The sequence below is a fragment of the Parambassis ranga genome, chromosome 16 (assembly GCF_900634625.1).
Source record: "Parambassis ranga chromosome 16, fParRan2.1, whole genome shotgun sequence".
Classification (NCBI taxonomy): Eukaryota; Metazoa; Chordata; class Actinopteri; family Ambassidae; genus Parambassis; species Parambassis ranga.
In genome coordinates this window covers 10,567,401-10,589,913 of record NC_041036.1, presented here as the reverse complement: position 1 = coordinate 10,589,913, position 22,513 = coordinate 10,567,401, and the positions used below count along the sequence as shown (strand labels likewise).

General features: G+C 42.0%; 1 protein-coding gene across 3 annotated transcripts; it reads left to right on the top strand.

The window, feature by feature from the left end:
• Positions 1-142: 142 nt before the first annotated feature.
• On the top strand, positions 143-22,511 carry kmt2bb (lysine (K)-specific methyltransferase 2Bb). 3 transcript variants are annotated; one of them, XM_028424846.1, is made up of 36 exons: positions 143-484; positions 2,042-2,114; positions 2,288-5,830; positions 5,965-6,146; positions 6,765-6,884; positions 7,010-7,196; positions 7,968-8,202; positions 8,283-8,350; positions 8,444-8,701; positions 8,802-8,908; positions 9,068-9,193; positions 9,386-9,499; positions 9,614-9,760; positions 9,845-9,937; positions 10,023-10,140; positions 10,227-10,340; positions 10,560-10,744; positions 10,827-10,928; positions 11,082-11,192; positions 11,298-11,374; positions 11,504-11,727; positions 11,836-11,939; positions 12,028-12,165; positions 12,350-12,508; positions 12,600-12,717; positions 12,813-12,891; positions 12,977-13,137; positions 13,240-13,407; positions 13,491-16,509; positions 16,747-16,847; positions 17,354-17,491; positions 17,610-17,862; positions 17,955-18,062; positions 18,252-18,335; positions 19,636-19,765; positions 19,873-22,511. In XM_028424846.1, exons 1-36 carry the CDS (start codon positions 179-181, stop codon positions 20,146-20,148), a joined length of 11,526 nt encoding a protein of 3,841 aa, XP_028280647.1. In that variant the 5' UTR covers positions 143-178; the 3' UTR covers positions 20,149-22,511. The 3 variants fall into 3 exon arrangements, with proteins under 3 accessions (XP_028280647.1, XP_028280646.1, XP_028280645.1); XM_028424845.1 differs by having other exon boundaries at positions 143-508; positions 7,971-8,202; XM_028424844.1 differs by having other exon boundaries at positions 143-508.
• Positions 22,512-22,513: the final 2 nt, after the last annotated feature.

Below are 22,513 nucleotides of genomic sequence, written 5' to 3'. Positions count from 1 at the left end.
TGGGATTTCTGAATGAGTTGACGTGCAACCACTATGAGCAGTCGCTCCTCCTGCAGGGAAGCCACGCCGCAAAAACTCACTTTCCCTTGTACCCTTGCGGCTCCCCCCTCCCATCTCGCGCCTTCCCTCTTGTCTCTCCTCGAACGGCTAGCCGTCGGTGTGTGTTGTTGTTGAAGCAATGATGGCGGCAGCGGGATGCGGATCAGCAACCGCGGCTGCCGTAGGAGGCCAAGGTGGAACCGCTACGGCCAGAGGTCGTTTCCCCGGTCGGCCTTGGTCATCTCGCAGTCGTTTGCGCTCTGAGAAGCGATGGCAACTCGGACGATCAGGCTTAGAGGCTGATGATGTGACTAACGGAGGGCCAAGGCCCGCAAACCTGGTTCTATCGTTAAACGATGACCACTCGCACTTGCGCTTACTTGGAATAGAAGCAAGCCACAAGATCCTTGGTCAGGCTGGATACAGCTCTAGTGGGAGTGAAGAGGTGAGGTCCCAAACCGACCCAGGAGTTAGTATCTTTATTTCCTCCTCTCACATTTTGTATGATCGTCAGTGTGCACGAATGAGTGCTTCACAGCAGTGTGACTGGTTACTGCTTAGGTGCCATGGAGAAAATGTCAACATCTCTCTGCTAGGCTAACATTAACTTTAGCTTCAGCTTTGAGCTCGCTAAGCTAGCATTACATGCTAATTAACGTTAGCAGCACTGTACGGCTTTCCGATACATTTAATGAACAGTCGTAACACAGAATACCTCCCCAGCCAAGCAGCAGAGCTGTGCTATATGTTACATTAGAATTATTTACTCTTGTGCCCTCATAAATGTTAAAATGTTATAAAGTGAGAACGTGAGTAACACTTCTAACCACCAGAGAGCGAGAATGTCCATTTAAAGAGGGATTGTAATTTATTTTATATATGGCCCTCTCGTTATCGGGCCAGAGTAGCACCTAGCTAGCTAATAGCGAACACAAAGAACGGGAAGGCTAGCGCTTCTGTACCCAGCACAGTAGCTGGCTGCTAACTGTTCTGCTTTCATGCGCTGCCCAGATGCGGGTAGAGTAGTCTCCTTTGCCATATAAGACACAATGCACATACATACGCTGGATCCAGATTGTCCGGCACATATAACTGCTGTATGAACACTTAGGCAGTTTTAGTTTTTACGTTGTAGCTTTTCTGCAATTACAAGTGAGTTACAGTGCTTTCTGGAGAATGAGATGGCTAACTGCTAGATAATGTTACAAACACGACAGATTTAAATGGTGGTGCACAAGTGTGCCAAAGTCATCGCACCCTTGTTAGATCCTAAAGTCCTTTAATGCACATGTAATAACCGAAATTGAAAATAATGTCCTGTTCCGGCTCATACGAGTGTAGTAGTGTGAATGCTATCAGGTCACAGTGATAAGTGTGAGAACAATGTAATGTGCTGGAAGTAAAACGTAAATACAAAGACATATTTCTCTGCAGGTTTTTGTATCGTTAGTATGCGTGCTCGTCCTACCAGGTCAAGTGACAGCATGTCGCTAATCAAATTTGACAGTGTTTCCGTAAACGGCAAGAAGCATTTGTAGTGTGTTACTAACGCACATCCTCTTTATGTATGATGGTTTACAGCCTAGAGAGATGATGAATGAAAATGTCTGGTTTGAATGTGGAAAATGATGAAAACATTAATACAATCTGTGCTACGGTTTCCTTAGGATTAGCATGCCAATAATGAGGCTATTCCACAGTTCCTTTGCATTATAATAATGAGATAGGCCTTGAGTCAGCAGTTACAATACATATCTATAATCCATAAACTGTTTAGGTGGATGTTTTGATGAGGTCACCATTGTGCTGACCATTAGTTCATTTAGTCCGTCCTTCAGCATGAATATTAGAGAAATGCAGTGTTACATATTTAAATTGGGTTTTATAGTGGACACAGTTAATGCTAATGACTAAACATTATATTATTGCTTTGTTTATGGTTTAGTAGTTTGCAGTATTAAGTGGCTTTAAGTGTTAACTACCAGGTTTTATTTTTTTCAAGGGTGATGACTTCAGAGGATTTGAAGGTGAGAGAAAAAGCTTCAAAGGATCGTCTGGACAAAATTCTTCCAAAGGTAAATAGTTTATATTACTACATCACATGACCTATAAGGTGTTATTTATATGACACATGTGTTAATCATTTTAAATAATCAGTGTACTACACTCTCCCAGTTTTGTACTCAGTAATGGTCCTTTGGAGTTTGAGCTATTTATTGTATTTTTTTTATGTATTTTTTTTTTGTAGGTGATGCTGTCAACACAAAATCAAAGCGTCACAGTGAGAAGCTACCGGTTAAAATGCCAGCAGTGGAGGCAGCTGTCCCGGCTGATCTTGTTAAAGATGTAAACTCTTTGGAGGACATACAAGGAATATCTCCTGAAGCAAAACCTGCAAAAGATTGCAGGAAAGGTTTCAAAGGAAAAAACACTATGGATCGACAGTCTGCTAAAAGCAGAGCTTCATCAGCAGCACCAAGGATTACTATAAAGTTGGTGGCAAAAAAGAAAGTAAAAACCTTAAAGGAGACTCCAAAAAAGTCTGGAAAGAAGCTGAAGATAAAAGGAATTCAGGAAGAGCCTAAAACCAAGGACACTCAAGGCGACCAGATTTTAAGTGCTCACGTTAAATTAAAAACAGAACCACATGAGGATAAACATGGCACGGAGGATAAAGGAGGGGGGACAGTACCAACAAGAAGGCGTGGGAGATCTGCTTTAAAGACAGCTGAGCCTGAATGCAAGACTAGCGCCAAAGCTGTGGTTGATGACCAAAAAGCAAAGGGGAAAGAATCGACTGTTGATCAACTCAACACTGTAAAGAAGAGCGGAGGTGTTGAGCCAAAACAGAATGCGAAGAAAATAAAGCATAAGGAAACTGTTGCAGGGCAGAACTCCGAAGGTAATCAACAAGTGACTCGTAGAAGCAATAGAGTCACTAATCCTCTTCCCAAAAGAGTGTCTGACAGTGCAGCAGAACCAGAAAGGTTGAATAAAAGTGATACGTCTCTGGCAGACTGTAAGTCAGAATTATCACACGTAGAAGAGGCCAAACCATCGCCCAGAGGTGACAGACGGAGGCAAAGTAGGAGGCTAAATAAAGATGTTAAAGTGCCAGAAAACCAAGGTTTGTCAGCTGCAAACACTGGTCACTTAGATGACCTCCCAAGTGACAGCTTGCCTTTAAAAAATGAGGACGCGAGGGTCCCAAGTCTAAAGTTGATGAAGATCAAAAACCCCAAATACGATGCACAGGCTAGTGGGAAGAATTCATCTCGGAAGAAAAAACGGAGAAGAAAATTTATCTGGACTTTAACATTAGTAAAGCAAGGAGGTCAGACAACAGCTGCAGAAATCCCTGTCAAAGTAACAGCAAAGACTGTTAGTGAGGCAGATCATCCTATTGTTGGTGACAGCAGTGTAAACAAAGATTCAAAGGAAACTGATGAAAAATCCAACTTGGATGTTACAGCTCCTCAGGAGAGTGAAAGGGTGGACCATAATGAGAAGGATCGTCAAAACAAGACTGATGTGTTGTCTGAGGAAAACTCCACCTTACAGGTGGATGTTGAAGTGGAGCAAATGAGTGAATTGTCTCCTCAAGACATCACTAAAACAGATTGTGTGAAAGTCCCCCGTCTTCAGATTAAAAAGGTCTCCTCTCCTGGCAAACATCGAAGCTCCAAGCCATCCTTTCTAATTCAGCAGGTTGGCCCTGTGGCTGAAAAGAAAGAGGATGTTCTGCAAGACCCAAGTGAAGCTAATGTGGATAACTCATCATGTCTGGACACTGAAGTGAAACCATCCAGGAGGCTACGGAGGAGGACATCAAGCCTTGATTCACCACAAACAAAGTCCGCAAGTCAGAAGCTAGTGACTGCTCCAAAACGGAGGCTTAGAAAGAGTCCACAGGGTGAAGCACAGGTTAAAGAGACTCCACAGGTGCAGGTTGAAGATTCTTCTCAGGTTTCCACTGAAAATTCCAGTTCACACGTTCTTCCTGAAAACACTTGTCATGTTTTGGCTGAGGATCTGTTGCAGGTGACCAGTGTAAACTCCTCTGAAGTTCTTGATAAGGATACCTCACAGACTTTGGATGATGCTTCACTGGTGCCAGATGAAGTTTCTCCACAGAAGGAAAAAGAGATAGAACCACAGACAAAAGAGGCCAAACAATTGCCTGTGCCTTCCAAAGCAAGAAGATGCAGAAATAATAAACCAGGGAAAAAGAAGTCTGTTCAGAGGAAGAAGGCTGTTGTTTCTCCTGAAACTCCTGTCACCACAGAGCTTATTCCAGTTGATACGCCTAACACAGTGACTGTTCTACCAGAAGATACTCAGCCTTCAGTAGTAGAGGCAAGTCAGCCAGAAACAAATAATTGCACTCTGCCTGAGTCCAAACAGGACACTGTCTCGGTGGAAGAAGAGCAAATACTGCCACCAGTAAAAGAGGAAACAGACATTCAGTTGATCGATAGTCGACCATCTTTGGAGTCAGAAAGTCAAGAAAGTGATCCAAAAGCTTCAAGGAAATCTCCCAAAAAATTAAAGAAGAGGCGCAAAAGTTTAATTGGGCAGCGTCAGAAACACAGGCACAGGAGCAGAGATGGGAAGTTTGCTCCACTGAAATTATCTGAAAGTGAGATAACTGTTGAAGGTGACGATGACGTTTCCACACCACTAGCAGCTAAGACACCAGTCCCATGCTCTAAACTTATTGGAATACATAAAAAGTACAAAAAGAGACAGCCAGGTCTCCAGTTTATTGGACATAAAGGGCCTAAACCACAGTCTAAAATCATTTCTAACTTGATAGAAATGGAACTTGACAAAGATGGCTTGAAGCAGGAAGAAACTGACACATTGGTTGATGGGGGTCAGGCAGACGTTGTTGATCCTCAGCCTGGTAAGGCAAAATTCATGAAGAACATCAAGCACTTCATTATGCCTGTTGTAAGTGCCAGATCGTCACGTGTGATCAAGACCCCACAAAGGTTCATGGATGATGCTGGAATGTCTGTGTTGCCACGAAGACACTCCCCAAAGAAAGGGTTACAACTGGGCCTACCAATACGTCCAGGAAAGAGGCAAGATGACAGTACAGAAAGAGCAATATCCCCTATCCTGCCAATTGATGAGGAAGATATATTGAGTGAAGCTCAACTGGACGTCGATCTGTTCTCAGCTCAGAACCTTGATGACAGCATTGGAATAGCCGAAAGCCTGTTTTCAGAGAGAAAAAGTAGCAAAAATGAAAAGAAGCGCTCCCTTCTAAAGAACTCAAGTTTTAAATGGGATGAGGGGTCTTGTGAGAACTTGTATACACTGGACAACACTTCAGAGAAAAAATGTGATGATCTGTTTTTATCTACACCAGTTGATAAGCCCATAGAATTATCTACAGAACTTCTGGATGTTCAGAAAAAGAAAAGTTTTCCTAAGTTCAGCAAGCAAACGGCACACCTCAAGATTTATCAAAGGCTAAAGAAGCCACACTTGGGGCTTCCTAAAAGCAAAAACACAACCGAGCTGGACAGTGTGACTAAACCTCTTCAGCCTCCTGTTGATTTAGCAGAAGGACTTGATGATGAAGCCATGAGCATCAGCCTCAGGCAACGGAGTACGAGTACAGAAAAGGACAAGTCCAAACTCAAGATAGAAGACCTTGATTCTCCTGGAGTGGTAAGAAAGGTGTCTGTGTGTGTAAGGACTATGAACTCCAAGGCCCTTGTACTTCAGCATGGTGAACAGGAAGACTTAGCAGGGAAAGACACTGCCAAGCTTTACTCAGGTAAGAAAATGATTTAGTAGATTAGTAGTATGATTCCGTAATTCAAGGTTGAGTTTGGTATACTACGTAGACAAGCACATATTCATATTCATATTCCTCAATAATTTATCTATATATATGTTTTATATCCACAGGAGAGCTGCAGCCACAGCAGAAATCAGGCCAAGGTGAAGGTCCCTACCATGGGCATGTGGAGAAAGGAGCATCGCAAAGAGCACGGCTCACTGGTGCAAATAAAAGAATGTTCAATCTCCTCAGGAAAGCCAAGGTCCAGCTCATTAAGATTGACCAGCAGAAACAGCTGAAGTCATCTGGGGTAAGCGCACGACCCCACTCCATTAGTGACAAAGAGAGAAAAGTTAAACACAACGCTCGGGGCTCGTGTACTCTCTTGCACGGCTCCGACCACAGTTTACAACTGTCCAGATTTACTCTTCGTTAGTCCCCCTCTGGACGGGTTGTCGGAACAAGCACGGCGGATACAACTCGTAGTTTCCATGCACTTTATTTCACACACACACATACTACATGAACTGTGAGCTGAACTAACTTTCAGCTGAACTGTTACGAACTTTCAGAAACTTTTAGTTTCTGTTAGGTGAACTGTTAGAATCTATTAGAACTATTAGGTTGTAAACCGACACAGCGTGCGGGTCCCGACAGGCAATCAGCTATAGCTGCACTTCAAAGCAACAAGCATTGCTACGGCTACACTACAAACACAATAGTCGCTATAGCTGCACTACAACTGCGCATGCTCCGCCGTTGCGTCATTCATGTATACATCTAACAGTCATGAACAACTATTACAGTCAAACACATAACACAGTACCTTAAACTTCCCACAACCACATCAGGAAATACAGTTTTCTACTGGAAAATCCTACACTTGGTGTTTTCTGAGGTTTGTAATGATGTCTTGCTTTCCTTGTAGCTGTTATCTGGCCCAACTGGAGTCAGGTCTCAAGATGTGACCTCTAAAAGAAAAAGGAGGAAGCAGAAAGTGCAGCCTGAATCTGAAGTTCCAGTCAAGACAGAGCCACCCCAAGGACAAGTAAGTGTGCAATTTAATGGGCTCGAGGGGAAACATCGACTTGACTGAACATCTTGTTTCTGTCTCAAAGAAAGCCGAGTCCCCTGTGAGTTCCTGCCTCTTCATATATTCTTTCTCCTCCTCAGCCACAGCTCATCTCCCCATTGTGTCAGGAATTCCGTCGAGCAGGAGGCCCGCGTATCAAACATGTGTGTCGTGCTGCATCTGTGGTACTTGGGCAGCCACGAGCCATGGTACCAGATGACATCCCCAGACTTAGCGCCTTACCATTGCATGAAAGATCTGGCATTTCCCCAACAGCCGTTACTAAAGGTAGATACTACAACTATTGACAAACATGTCTGGATTTTTTTTTTAAAAACGTTTGGGTGAATTTCTTAGAATAGAATGTTATTACAATTTTACATAAATTGATTTCATTATTCTTTCATAAATATTTCATTTTGGTTTAATTCAGGCTGTGTTGGCTAAGGGGATAAATGGGATTAGAGTAAATAGAATTATTTATGAAATATAAATGTGTTAGGTAAATGAGCCATTAAAAACCCTTAGACGACATTTATCTGCTGCTCAGTAGGAAAGGTTTTGTTTTGCATGTGGGTTGTAAAACCAGCTGGATTAGATCTCCCCTGTAGTAAAATAAACAGGCCATGCCTAACTCAGTCCAGAGCATAGTGGACAGCTTGACTATTTTTTTGTTCAATGGCACAATGGCAACAGGTTGACATGCTGTGTGGTTAGCCTTGTGTGCAGGCTGTTAACTGTGACCACTTAAATGTTGCCAAGAATGCAGATATTGTGCCTGATTGTTCAGCCAGTCTAATAAAGTGATCTGATTAACTTCCTACCAGTTGATAGCTTACTATTGTCATCCAGAAAGGGTGGTGTTGCATGTCATGAAAGTAAACATGATGTCTTTGCTGTGGTGACTGTCAGTGGCTCTTGTTTGGGCAGCAGTGACCACTGTCTTATCTAACCCAGCAACATTCATTTTTATTAGCAACATTCTTAGAGTTACTAAACTGTTTGCATTAATCAATAAACATTATTAGTCAGTTAATTCTTGTGGTATTTTTGTTCTAGCAGATGTTGGATCTCCGTCAGAATCAGACAGTCCTGGGCTGTCAGATCCAAAGGTCGCCAAGGTCAAGAAGCCAACAAATTTTGTGAAACGGAAAGGTCTTGGGCCATTTGGGTACCGGTCACGGAGGTGTGGAGTGTGCAAAGGCTGCAACCATGAGGACGATTGTGGCAAGTGCATCAACTGTCTTGACAAACCCAAGTTCGGTGGGCCCAATACAAAGCGGCAGTGTTGTGTGTAAGTTTATTCAATTATTCGGTGTAGTGTAAAATAGCACAATGTTCAGAAATAACGAGTTCTGTTTTTTATACCCTAAGATATAAGAGATGTGATCAAATAGAAGAGAGGAAAGCACGCAGGCTAAGTGGAAGAACAGCACCCAAAGGTAACGCTTCAGGACTGCTTGTAAGCTTCATGTTACTGCTGCATAATATTCAGCTTGTCAGCTTTAATGGCGCTCGTGTTTGTATTTATTTAGGTGCCTCAAAGCGGCGTCGATCCTCTCTCAGCGGTGGTCATTCAAGTAATGATGAGGGGAACGAGGGTGCCATGGATTCACCATCTGGTGTCCAGGGTGATGGCCTCAGTCCATCAGTAAGAAAGCAGCCAAAGCGTGTTGTAAAACCGCGTGTCTATTTTGACCTGGTGGACTATGACTCAGATCTAGATGATAAAGCGTTCTCAAGCTCCACCTCCCCAGCAAGGAGAAGAGGTACTGGATCTAGGTTCAGTCAAGGTAAATAAACACTCAGAGGTATATGTAAAATACAAGATCTAATTGAACACCACAGATAATTCATATGTTTTTCCCTCTGTTTGTTTTATTTTCTCTGAAGACTTTGTGTCACTGGATGGATTCCTGGGAGACATTTCAGATGATGAGGTTAGGCATCGGAAGTCCAGTTCCCATCGTGTACAATCAGGTCGGCGTAAACCTGAGAAGGTGGGTAATTCTTAGTGTGATCTGTGCCCCAGATAGGCTAAACACAGAAGGTCAGCTGAACTGAGTTTTGGCATATGTTTCTCTAAGCATGGCACACCGATAACTACAGTTTTTAGTTTGTTCATTATTGCCCATATTCACATTCTACCTCTCTCGCAGGGTCTCCCATCGCAGGGTCCTTTGGAGCAGACTCCTCCCAGTGTCCTGGCTGCCCTGGCCCATGGATTTGAGCAACGAGATGTTGAGTGTTCTAAACCCACTCACAAAATCAGGGTTGACTTCAAGGTAGGTCATTTTTACTGTATATGCAAACAGTACTGTACTGTATTTTTAAGAGGTCACAGGACACTATTATATTTTGCCCATTAGAGGTCAGTATTTGCTCTTAAATAAACATCTGTGGTATACAGTCCATTTAGGTGTTTTGTAAGTACAGTGAGCACTCTTTTCTCATCTGTTATTAAATGTCATTTTCAGGAGGACTGTACTTTGGAGAATGTCTGGAATATGGGTGGCTTAAGTATACTGACCTCTGCGCCGCTTATGCCACCTTATGTCTGCTTCCTCTGTGCCAGTAAAGGGCAACATGAGGTAATTCCCAATACCTGTTTTCTTTGCATCTTTGCTGCTCCTTGCCACCTTATTCTGCAGTTCAGTTGTACACAGTTGGACATTTAACATACAGATTCATTTGTCTTTTCACAGATGCTGTATTGCCAAGTATGCTGTGAACCCTTCCACCAGTTTTGCCTTGAACCAGCGGAGCGCCCATCTGAGGAGAACAAGGAAAACTGGTGCTGCAGACGCTGCAAGTTTTGCCATGTGTGTGGCAGAAAAAACAAACTCTCAAAGGTACAGTCAGACAGTTTGGCTTATTTTACTTTCCTGTTGTTGTCATTTTTTTCTAATGTCATCACATTTCATGTTTCCTCTCAGCCTTTGTTAGAGTGTGAACGTTGCCAGAATTGTTATCATGCTTCCTGTTTGGGACCCAACTATCCCAAACAAAACAAGAAGAGGAAAGCCTGGGTAGGTTTTTATAGAAAGCACGAAATAATGAATATTTCTTCTGAATGTGTGTTTTTACTGTACTAATGTGATGCTTTTTATGCAGGTTTGTATGAAGTGCATCAGGTGTAAAAGTTGTGGTGTTACGCCAGGGAAGAGTTGGGACACTGAGTGGAACCATGACAAAGGACTCTGTCCAGATTGTTCAAAACTCTATGAACAGGGTGAGTGCAAACTTGACAGTACATTTGTAAGAACCTGCAACCATAACACTGCATAGTTTGTGGCTCAAATGCTTTTATTCTTCCAGGTAATTATTGTCCAATCTGCTTCAAGTGTTATGAAGACAATGACTATGATAGTCAGATGATGCAGTGTGGCACCTGCAACCACTGGGTACATGCAAAGTGTGAGGATCTAACAGGTAATTCATATTTTTGTTTTCAGTGCGAAAGTACACTAGTGACACACTATCACACATTATTGCTATTATTTGCTCAGTGTGCATGTAAAGTCCTGCTTCATACAATCATTTTTAGTTGTGGTTTCCTGTTTTCTTTGGACTGAAATACAATGCTCTTGGTGTGAGTTTCACTTAGAGACAGTTTTCACATAATATCAAATTCTTCTCTCCTTATTTCAGATGAGCTGTATGAGATCCTGTCCAGCTTGCCAGAGAGTGTAGTGTATTCCTGTCGACCATGCAGTGTAACCCAACCCAGTGCCTGGAGAGAGCTGCTCTACATTGAGCTCAGGTCTGGGGTGGAGAAGGTGCTAGCCTGCTTACTTTCCTCCACCCTCACTCAGCACCTTGTCACCTGCTCACAGGTGGGAACAGTATAAGTCAAATACACAATGTGACAGATGGCATATTTACATTATAGTGCTTACATGATTTAATCTGATGCAGTGTGAAAAGTTGGTTGACTCGGACAGTGGGATAGAAGGACGGCCAGCGTGTGACCTCCGTGCAGTAGGCAAGAAGTTTGACAAAGGCCTTTACACAACATTGGTGAGTACATAACCTCATTTTAATGTTTGACCTTTGTAAAACAGTTGTATGCTTTTAATGCTTTGTAGAGTGACATTAAGCCTGCAAACTGGTAGGGGAAAATAATGTCAGCGAATAACTTTATACTAAAATATTCGTGCTGTGTTTTAACAGAAAATGTTCCATGAAGATGTGGTTCAGGTGGTTCGAAAGAGGCTTGAGCAGGAGGAGAATCTCCCAGCAGAGAGGAGGCCCACTGCCCTGGCACGCTCTTACTATTTAAAGGTAATAAATGTCTTTTGTGCTTATGTGTTAAAAACTGCAAGAGAAGCTATGAAATCACAGCAGAGGAATTAGCAGTTAGAATTGACAGATTATTTTTCTCTTCAGCTCCTTGAGGAGGTATTTAACTGGTTCAACAGCCAAGACCCAAAGGTGTGGAACCCTTGTACCAAAGACTTACCTGCGTAAGTACTAGTTACAAATTATGGATTATTGGTTGTATATTTATTAAAGTCTATTATTCATGTCTGTAGATACATTTTGAAAATGTCATCCAATGTAATGGCTGTTACAATCTGTGTTTATTTCTTTAGGGGGATGCTTTCCAATGCTGTTCAACCTCCTACAACAGAGCATGTTTATTCCCAGTGGCAAGAGAGGGAGGAGCTCTTGTCCAGGGCTCCACTGGGGCTCCTGCAGGAGGACAATGGGCAGAGTTTAGATATAAAGGAAGAAGAGGCAGTTTCTCCAATGTCAGGGGAGCCTACAAGTCGGAACCACTTCAAGACTAGTCGGGCTGTCAGACTGAAATTCAAAGGTAATGCCGTCAGTTCAGGAGAGATGATAAAATGTGGTATTCGTCAACATTTTTATATTTTGTCTTGTGACTCGGCCGTAAACTGTTTTCCTTTGTACATTTGTAAAGGGAAAAGAGGTCGTCTATCAAAAGCAGATCTAGACACTGGATGGTCTAAAGATGATGAGAGACAGTGCTCTTTGTGCCAAAAATATGGAGACCTGAAACCCAATGTAAGTAAATCCCTGCACATGGAAATAAGCAATGCACAAACAGTTTTGGTTAGTTACTCTATATTTCTTTTTTTATATTGATCCACAGGAAGCAGGCAGGTTACTGTTCTTGGGCCAGAATGAGTGGGCACATGTCAACTGCTGTCTGTGGTCAGCTGAGGTGTTTGAAGAGGACAATGGCGCTCTGCTTCATGTACACAGTGCTGTCACAAGGGGACGCTTAATGGTTGGTGGTTAATCTATCTTATTGATTGATATGTAGTTTTAAAATCTTCAGTGTTATTAGGAATCTGGTTATGTGTTAATCTGTTAATAGAGTTTTTATGCTTAGAAAAATGTGCCCGTAATTGATTGCTGTTCCTATTTTGATTACATTTTACCTTTCACCCCAATCAATTTTGATATATTAGAGATGTGAACGCTGCAACCAGACAGGTGCCACAGTGGGCTGCTGCCTGACTTCTTGTCAAAGCAACTACCACTTCATGTGTGCTCGCTCCCGTCAGTGTGTGTTCCAGGATGACAAAAAAGTCTACTGCTACAAACACCGACATCTCATCAGTGGAAGGGTAATTTTAACTAGTCTGTTACTGCATGATCTCACAGTTAGAAGATGGAGAAGTACCATTTGTATTCCTACTTTGCCATCTTGTTGTGCAGATGATAACTGGTCAAGAGTTTGAGGTAAACCGCAGGATATATGTGGATTTTGAGGGGATCAGCCCTCGCAGGAAGTACCTGACAGGCCTGGAACCGGAGTTGATCAGTGTGATGATTGGTATGTCAATTTCATTTTGTTTGTTGCTTGTTGCTCTTGACTGGGAAAAGGTTTATGTATGCTTATAATTGTATGCTTACATTTTCTCTGTGCAGGATCCTTGCAGATTGACAAACTTGGGGTACTGACAGAACTTTCAGCACGCAAAGGAAAGCTGTTTCCTGTGGGGTTTCAGTAAGTTGCATTTCCCCTTTTATTATATGTACTTGCATCCTGAAATGAAAAGTATTTTTTAAAATCTGTTCCTATTTCCTCTGAGATGTTCTCGTTGGTATTGGAGTACCATTAACCCTTCGCGGCGGTGCAAGTACACATGTACTATCCGTGAAGTCCGACCCATTGTCCCCGAGAAACCTGTTGAGGAGATGCCTAACCAAGGAGACAATCACACCATTGCTCACAGCCCCTGTCCTCTGCCTGGTGTGTGTTTTACTATATAGTATCTATGCTATGTTAGGAAATACCTTACTGCAAAGTGTTGAAGGTACTTACAGTTTAATGAACTGTGTCATGAATCTTTAGAATCTGAAACCCAAGAGACAGACGTCGCAGAATTCCACTCCCCAACAGAAGAAACATTACTTCCAGGTCCTCCCTTAAAGTCTGATCCCGGTGCAAAGCCAAAGATTCCCACTTACCCCCAACCCAGGAGACCAGCTGGAGGAATGTCCCGACCTCTGCCATCCCCAGGTATACATTAATTGTCATTAAAAACTGTTTATATTCAGACTCAAACAACATGCACAGCTGCTCATTAAGTCTTTTCTTCTTAGGAGTAACTCAGCTAAAACCCCACCACATATTGACCATAAGTGATCTGGAAGAGACTCGAAGAGTTCGTCGCCACAGCCCGCATTCACAGACAACAGGCATTCGCAGTCACATGTCCCCCCCTCATTTGGGCTCTCTCCCTGGACCAGTCACCTTACGAGCTGGAAAATCTTCCCTTCCCACCTCCCCCCTCTTCCCTCTTGGTTCTACAGAAAACATTATAAATCCTCCATCAACTCGCCCAGTTGGAGGTAGAAGTACTTCCTCAGTCCGATGCTCTGGAAATACTGTGACCAACTGTACCTCCTCATTTTTTCCTCAGTCTCCTTGGCAGGACAGTGCAGGCTTGGGTCTGCCTTTCTCCTCATCAATACAGCATGTACCAAGACCTCGATTGTCATTTGATCTGACCCAGTCAGATTCAGTGGAGGTACCGCACAACTTCTTAGCTTCACCAGAGCCTGAAGATGTCTCTCCACCTAATGGAACATCACCCCAGGGAGACCAACAAAAGAATGAAGAGTTTCCCTACAGTTCATTCCACAAGGATCCCAGCATGAGTCAAGAGATGCGGACAGAACTTGAGATTGAAGAAACTCTCCTAAATGAGGGAGTAGCAATGAACTGTGGGGGGCAGATAGTGGTGGAAGGAGATGATCAGGAGGAATTTTGGGGTAGAGCCCAAGAGGTACACAAGAGGAAACCCCTTATTGCCAACCTGCCATGCTCTGCAGTCTCTGCCAGGGATGATTTAAGCAACACATCATCTGATGATGACATGGAGCACTATTTTGACTTTTCACGAACAATAGTCAGCTGCCCTGCATCCAAAGATCATTCCAAGCCTCCCTCCTCTCCTTCCTCAAGGTCTATGGCTCAGCTGGATGGGATAGACGATGGTACAGAGAGTGATGCAAGTATAGCAGGTAGTGATGATGCTCAGAAAGTTGATGGTTCAAGCCGTCAACAAGACAAGAACATAAATAATAAAAACATCCCTGAAACATCAGTTGGTGCACAGGAGCTTAAAGTATCGTCTAAAGATAAGCAAACAGATTCTTCATCAGCCTCCAGCTCAGTTACCAGAACAGATTCTACTGACAGTTCATCTCTAGATCCACCCAGTCAAACTGCAGACACTGCTTTAGTAGATGAGGATACAGTGCTTTCTCCTCCAGTTGATGACACTCTGCCCCGTTTGCTCACAAAGATGCCCACAGCATCATATTCAGAAGATCTATTGGTGGGCCCCACTTTGGGTTTGGCTTCTGAAACACCTCTTGTTCTTGAGAGATGTGACATTACTTCACGCTTTGCTGAGATGGATCCTTTGCTTCAAGGCACGCCACTTGACACCCAGCAGTCTGAAACATGCAAAGTCCTGAACTCAGACCTGGACAGTAGTCACTTTGTATCATCAACTGATGGGACTACAGTGCTGATGAACCATGTTCCACCTAACACAATGGAGCCTTCATTAGCAGAGTCTGCTGATAATTGTCAGGGATCCCTGCTTGGTCTTCTTCAACCTTCGTCTTTAATGTCAGCAGAAATGCCTTCTCAAGGCCTTGTAGACCCTCTTCAGATGTATTCTTGCTTACCAGGTTTCAGTCAGCCCCCTCTAGCAAGTATTACACTCCAGCCAGTCACACAAGAGTCAGCAACCTTCTCATCCATGGACCCTTTGTCCACCAAACTAACAACACTCAGTCCAGTTACAGATGTGACACAAACTGTGCTAAATGTCGCCCCTCAAAGTGATCCAGGCCTGACAGCTACATTAAGCACATGTCCCACTGTAGGAACTTGTGGTACTGTTTCTCTCCCTGTGTACTCCACACAAACACAGCCATTAGGTTCTACAGCTGTCACCATTGTTTCATCCTCTGCTTCAGTATCATCTCTGTCTGGGCTGTCAACACACTGTTCAGCTTCTTCAACACCAGTACAGGTCACATCATCCCCAGTTATCTTAAATGGTTACAGTTCATCTGTGCAGAAGGAGGCAGCATCTGGTCATACAATCTCAATTAACTTTTCTACACCCAGGCCAGCTATAGAACCTCAACAGCCTGTGGTCCCGCAGGCATTGCCCGGTCATGCCATTCTTACTGTGAAGGAGGTGGGAGGGCCAAATGTAGATCCTACACCACATGTCCTACTGGTGAACCGCCTTGGGCAGATCTTTGTGAAAAACCCAGAGAGCAACACTTTCCAGCTGCCCACACCCAACTCCCCTTCCTATAACTGTGTCACTCAGATTGCCAGCCTTTTGCAGAGCAATGCACTGTCTGCCACTTTGGCTGCAGCAGGGAACTTGACTCCACCACCACCTGGGGGCAGCATAACAGCTATGCCTCCCTCAGTTACACCTGCAGCTCAGAATCCAGCCACAGTCACACAGCTGCTAACAAACAATAACAACAGTGTTGTGCCATCGGTCAATGTGAAAAAGTCTAAAAAAAACAACAAAACACCAAAAGATGAAATTGCTCCAGAGTCAAAAAAAACAAAGAAGAAGAAAGAGTCCAATACTTCTAAAAAATCCAAGTCATCCAAGGCCTCGGGGCAGCCTGTTTTGTCAACTGAGACTCCTGCTGAAAGTGCTGAAGCAATTATCAATCAAGCAATGGCAAGTAACTACACCCCTAAGTGGGGCGGGCTTCGAACGATTAGCCCTTCCTCACTAGTTTTGCCACCTGGCCTGTTAATAGAACCAGAGCCCTCAGTGCCACCTCATTCTCCATCACGAACAGCAACGCCAGCTCCGGTACCCCGCCCTCGCACCCACGTCCGCATGAAAAGAGTGTCTTCACTGTCAGACCGCATTGTCACGAAGAAGTCTAAAGTTGACTTCCTGCCACCGGAGTCCATCAGTGAAGAGGAGGAGCACCGCAAACCAACTTTTCTGAGCATTTCCAGCAGGACTTCAGGAGTTCGCATAAAGACGCCAACAGTGAAGGGAGTTCTGAACCTGGACGAGTTGAAGGAGGAGCACATAAGCGACTCTGATAGTTCGGGGTAGGTTTCCATTTTTTCTTCTTTATTAATTGTGTTCTATTTAACAGACCAAGAAAACATCAGTTTACCCTCTTTTACCCTCTTTACACCCTGAGTATATTACATACATAGTACTTCATAGTACTAGAAGATGTTCTATAAAGCAAACTCATGCTGTCAGATGCATGTCGGATCACTATGAATGCATATATTTGTATGTATGAGATGTATTTACTTTAGTTTTTTTCCTGTCCCTAGATCAGAGCCTTGGAATTACATGTGTCAAGGCGAACACGGCAAACAGCATGCGTGGGAGCCAGTAGGGCACAGCACTCTGACAGACTGGAAGAAATACTCTGGTATTGTTCAATTAAAGTTGCTTTTAATTATTTTATGGATTTGAAAAACAGTTCATGAGTTCAACAATGTCTGGCAAGGGTTTATTATGTCTGCATAATAATAAACCCTTCATACTATGTGCAATTATATTTATTTTCATTCTCTCTCTCTCTCTCTCTCTCTCTCTCTCTCTCTCTCTCTATATATATATTCTATATATTTAGAATATATATATATATATATAATATATATAATATATATATATATTCTATATATTCTATATATATATATATATATATATATATATATATATATATATATATATATCTTAATTTGTATAGTAGCGGTTAATTAAAGCTTTCTAATACATTTAAGGAAGTAAAGCAATGTAGTGCATCCCATAGCACAAGTACAACAAAACATGAGAATATAACATGCTGTAGGTGTACCCTTAACCTGCACTAAAATTGAGGTGTAATATTTAGGAGTAGTTGAGGACTGATGGCTGTATGAATTGTTTTGTTAGGCGCTGCTTCTACCTCGGATGATGAACTGTCACCGTCTGATGAGGATGGGGGATGTCTAACTAATAGAGACCAGCCACACTTGCGATTTGAGATCACCAGCGATGATGGTTTCAGTGTAGAAGCGAACAGTATTGAGGGTAAGAATAATATTGCATGAGAACTACTTCTTTTCGATGTCTCCAAGTAATCTAAACTAATACGTCTCTTAAAGTAAAAGTTAATGTAATGACATTTATTTTGTAACTTTCTTTCCAGTGGCTTGGAAAGCAGTGGTAGACAGTGTGCAGGAGGCAAGAGCATTAGCAAGGCTGAGGCCTCTGACGTTTCAAAACATCACTGGTACCCGTATTCTGGGTCTGGTCCATGACGCAGTGGTCTTCCTGCTGGAACAACTTCAAGGAGCTCACCGCTGTCAGCGCCACAGTTTCCGTTTCTTCAAACAGTTTAGCCAGGAGGATGATCTGCCTGTCAATCCCAGTGGCTGTGCTCGATCTGAGCTCTATCTTAGGTACGATGCCCAACATTGTTACTTGGAAATGTGAGTCATGAAGTGATCTCATGATCTGTCTTGTACTGAAATAGTTTTCTCTGTCCTAACAGAAAGTCTACATTTGACATATTCAACTTCCTGGCTTCCCAGCACAGACAGCTCCCTGACATTGGGCTTTATGATGATGAGGAAGATGAAGTTCTTTTGAAGTCCACAAGGTCAGACCTAACTCATTTAATCAAAGGTTTTTTGCAGCCCTGCGTGATTAAAACCTCATTTTGTCACCCCCTCACAAAAACCGTTTTCTTTTCTCAAAGATGATTTACCATTCATACTGTAGAGGATTAGTATGAAACAAAATACGGTTGTGGGTGTTGTGAGTGAATTTATTTCCTTTGTTTACTCAGACGGGCCACTAGTTTGGAGTTACCCATGGCAATGCGCTTCAGACATCTGGAAAGGACATCTAAGGAGGCTGTTGGAGTGTACAGGTAAACATCTTTATTTAACAGAATAAAAACTGTAATTCTTACAAATGGGAAGCAGACGAGTCAAAAGAAAATGGCTGCTTCTCAAGCTTAAGGCAAAAAAAGCATTCTATGATTTCATCTGTTCTTCCTTTTTCGTTATGTATGAGTAATGCAGAGTGCTTTTTGCAGACATGCCTGTGCTGAATACATGCAACTGAGCCAATTGCACATTTGCATGATCTTTACCTTTGAATGTTAAAGGCCATTTATCAGTCAGAGAACCAAAGCATACATTTTCTCTTAAATGTCAGATGTGACAAAAGGTCACGGCAGCAACTATTCTAAAAATAGACAAAGGAAGACATGTTGTAGTTTTTTTTTTACTTTAAACCACTATGTAATTGTGTGATGTAATGGATTAAGTAGAAAGTGCATAAGTCACCTAAATGAGATGTATGTATGTATCCTCCTGAAATAATGATGAAGTGATAGTGATGATAGTGCTGTTTTCCTGTCACACTGCACAAAAACAAAAAGACCAGATGTAATTAGTCAAGTGGAATAAGGAAAAATTCCACATCTGTCAATGTGGTTTTATTGCCAAAAACAGATTACTGGCCTTTTGTAGACTTACACAGAGTAGGCCAGTTACAATTGCCGGTAAGTGTTTAAACCACCAATTCCTCAAAGTTGATTTCAGGTCTTCATTAGAGGGTTTTAAGCATACCCCTTAAACTGGAGAAGCAGTCAGCCAAAGTACAAGCACACAAGAAGCTGCTTTGGAAAGGTTTAGCAATATTGTGTGTATAGTTATATAAAATGTCAGTATCAGTTCACACTGTATTGAGTTGTCGCTGCTTTACCTTTCTGCTGCACAGCCTTGTCTAACAGGAACTTAAAAGAACTTAAATCACCATCTTAAAAATCTTGCTGGTCCATTGCAGTTACACTTTGGTATTTTAACATGTTAATTCCGAGTTAAAAAACCACAGACACACAAGTACACTCTCTTTTTTTTACGGTAAATCAGCTGTATTTGTTGGTGGAGTATATATCTTCTTCTCTCTTTTCTGCTCTTCTGTGGAGGTGAGCTCAACCCTACTAACTGTAGGTACCACACTGTTGCTGTGGCTCACACCTCCCCACCAACCTTTCCTTTCTTGAGAATACCTGATGCTATCTTTACTTTAAAGGTTACATCAGCAATTCTAGAGAACTAAGTTGAATTCTCCAGAAAAGGAAGTTCAAAACTGCCATCTGTCAAGATTCAATCATGCCTGTTCTGGTGGTGTTCTGACTTTTGTGTCATTCTGTGTTGTAGGTCTGCTATCCATGGACGTGGTCTTTTCTGCAAGAGGAACATCGAAGCAGGAGAGATGGTTATTGAATACGCAGGCATTGTCATTCGCTCAGTGCTTACCGACAAGAGGGAGAAGTACTACGATGGCAAGGTTTGTTTGGTTTCCATTTTTTAAAAAAATGTGTCAGGCTGTTTACAAAATTTGAGTCAAAAAATTTTAAAGCATACACCAAAACGATTTTTTTTCTGCTTTCACAGGGCATTGGTTGTTACATGTTCCGAATTGATGACTTTGATGTGGTGGATGCTACCATGCACGGAAATGCAGCAAGGTTCATCAACCACTCTTGTGAGCCTAACTGCTACTCACGCGTGATCAACGTGGAGGGACGAAAGCACATCGTCATCTTTGCTCTTAGGAAAATCTACAGGGGGGAGGAGCTCACCTACGATTACAAGTTCCCAATTGAAGATGCCAGCAACAAACTCAGCTGTAACTGTGGGGCCCGGCGATGTCGTCGATTCCTCAACTGATAGATCCCTCAATACAAAGGGGAGGATCTTGTTTACTAGTAAGCCTTAAATGAAGCTGGCACTGGATTGGGGCTTGAGGCTGTAAGGGGAATTATCCACTATGTGACCGGCCAGAAGCATGTGGCTGGTTAGCGGTGATACATGGAGCGTAAGAGGAGGAGAACCAGCACAAAAAAATCCCTTAAATAATTCCTGTTCACTTTGTACTTCTGCTTGTGAAGAGTTCTGCTGGCAATGCAAAGACACTGCAGCATAAATCATTGTGAAAGCTTTGGTATCAATGACAAACATGTGGGAAGTTCCTGGGTGTATATGGAGGAGACCAACAAATATCTGACTAACACACCAAGCCTTATCTGTTTGACTCATTGCTGAAGATCCACAGCTAAACTATGAGAGATTCCGAATCTGTTTTATTTGTCTATGGGCAGGGGGTGGGGGGGGGGCGTGTGTCTGTCTGTTGTACACTTGTAATCACAATTGCTCCATCCTCTAGTGACTGCAACATCATGGCACCATCTTTGCAGTGAAATCAGTTCTTGAGCCATACATACACCCACCCAAACCTTTTTTTTGTGTTTTATGTTTTTAGACTTAATTTGGTGAATAACAAAACAATCATGGTGCTAAGCTTTGAAAGCTTTGTCATTAGTCGAACTAAGACGTCTCACAAAGTCAGGAATTATTTAGCTGTTTATTCACCCTGCTGAGAACATGTATGCACTCAAACAGTACTCTTAACAACATTGAAATATTACGTTTCATATTTAACATCGTAGATGTGCTATGTGTCACCCACTCTTCCTGTGTTGACTTTAACAGCGACCATTGGAATGTACTGGTCTCAGTCAGTAACATGGTGTCATAGTTCTAAACAGAGAAACGTGTCTTTTAAGATAGATTTCAGTTTTCTTGATGTATGGTGTACGTATGTAGCAAACACTACCCAAGCCAAAAGTGAAGATTTGTGGTGAATACCATTTTTTTTAAAATATATATAATATATATTTTATTACTCTCACAGCAGATGCTCATTACCTATTGCAATAAGACTTTTGCTGCCCTACAGTTGCACATAAATGATCAGACATCAGACCCATCAGACATACAAATTATCTTCATCTTTGAGAAACCTGCTACACTTCCTCTTTTAATCAGGGAGAGAACTAGTATAAAGCTACTGAGCGTGAACGTTGGGCTCCTGCACCTGGCTATAATGTTGCCGTTTCAGATGTGGAGCTGACGGAAAGCATTCAGCACCTTTAAAGCGACGTTTAAAGCTGTTGTAAGTTGATGTTCAGTGCTGTCATTGACGAGGCTAATTGAAATCACACACTGTTCAAATTAGTAGTTCTATTTATTCATGTTTTGATTTATATTTTTAAAAGTTAAACGGTTGTGCTGTGTATAATTGGTGGCGGTCTAGTATATTAACAGATTTCCCCCATGTGTAAATCTTTTGTTTTGTTTACAAATCATTGTTTCGCTAATTTACTTGAATTTATTTGTTTGGGGCAGTTGTGTCATACATTTAAGCCTTTATGACAGCGATGGTTCTAAAGCAGTTATTTTTAAAGAGAAATTTTTATTTTATGTTTTTTTGTTTGTTATGGTGGATTATTGATGGTCTCATATTCAACCACAGGAGTAAACTGAGCACTGTTTTCCTTCTCAAGCCCATACTTTTTTTAAGCTTTCCCTTTTCCCCCAAACTTAACAAAGCAAATTTACATCCTATTATTTGTCTCCTTTTTTTGTCTTTTTAATCCACTTTTTTCCTCTTGCATGTCCAATCACTGGGATGGAGCCCAGATAAACTTGTGTCAATCACCTAGCTGACAACAAGAGCAGAGTCACTCCCAACTCCTTGCAAGGATTCTACCTCAGCTGTTAAGACAGATGTTTGGGAATACTGATGCAAAAAGAGAGGATGATTATTGATAGCTTGGTTTTAATATCCTGGTGTGTGTGTATGTGTGTGTGTGTGTGTATGTGTGTCTTTGTCATTTTGTGCGTTTGTAATGAAGGATGCAAAGCACTAGTCAAAATCAAAGTTATCATGATCATCTCTCCCGGAATCTGTTAAGAAAGCTGTATGTTATATATACACACACACATATATATAAATGAATAAATATATATATATATATATATATTGTAGGGTTATTTTAAAGTAAGTGTAAAAGACATAAAAATGAGAAAATATGTGCTCTTTAAATTTACGTCTTTGTTACCATGTAAAAATAAACCTTGAGTTTGTAAATATTTGTATACATATTTCTAAACCTGTTTAATTTTTCTATGCACTTTTTTTTATTTATATTGTTATTTGCTTAATAAAGATGTTAAGATGTTTGAACAAACT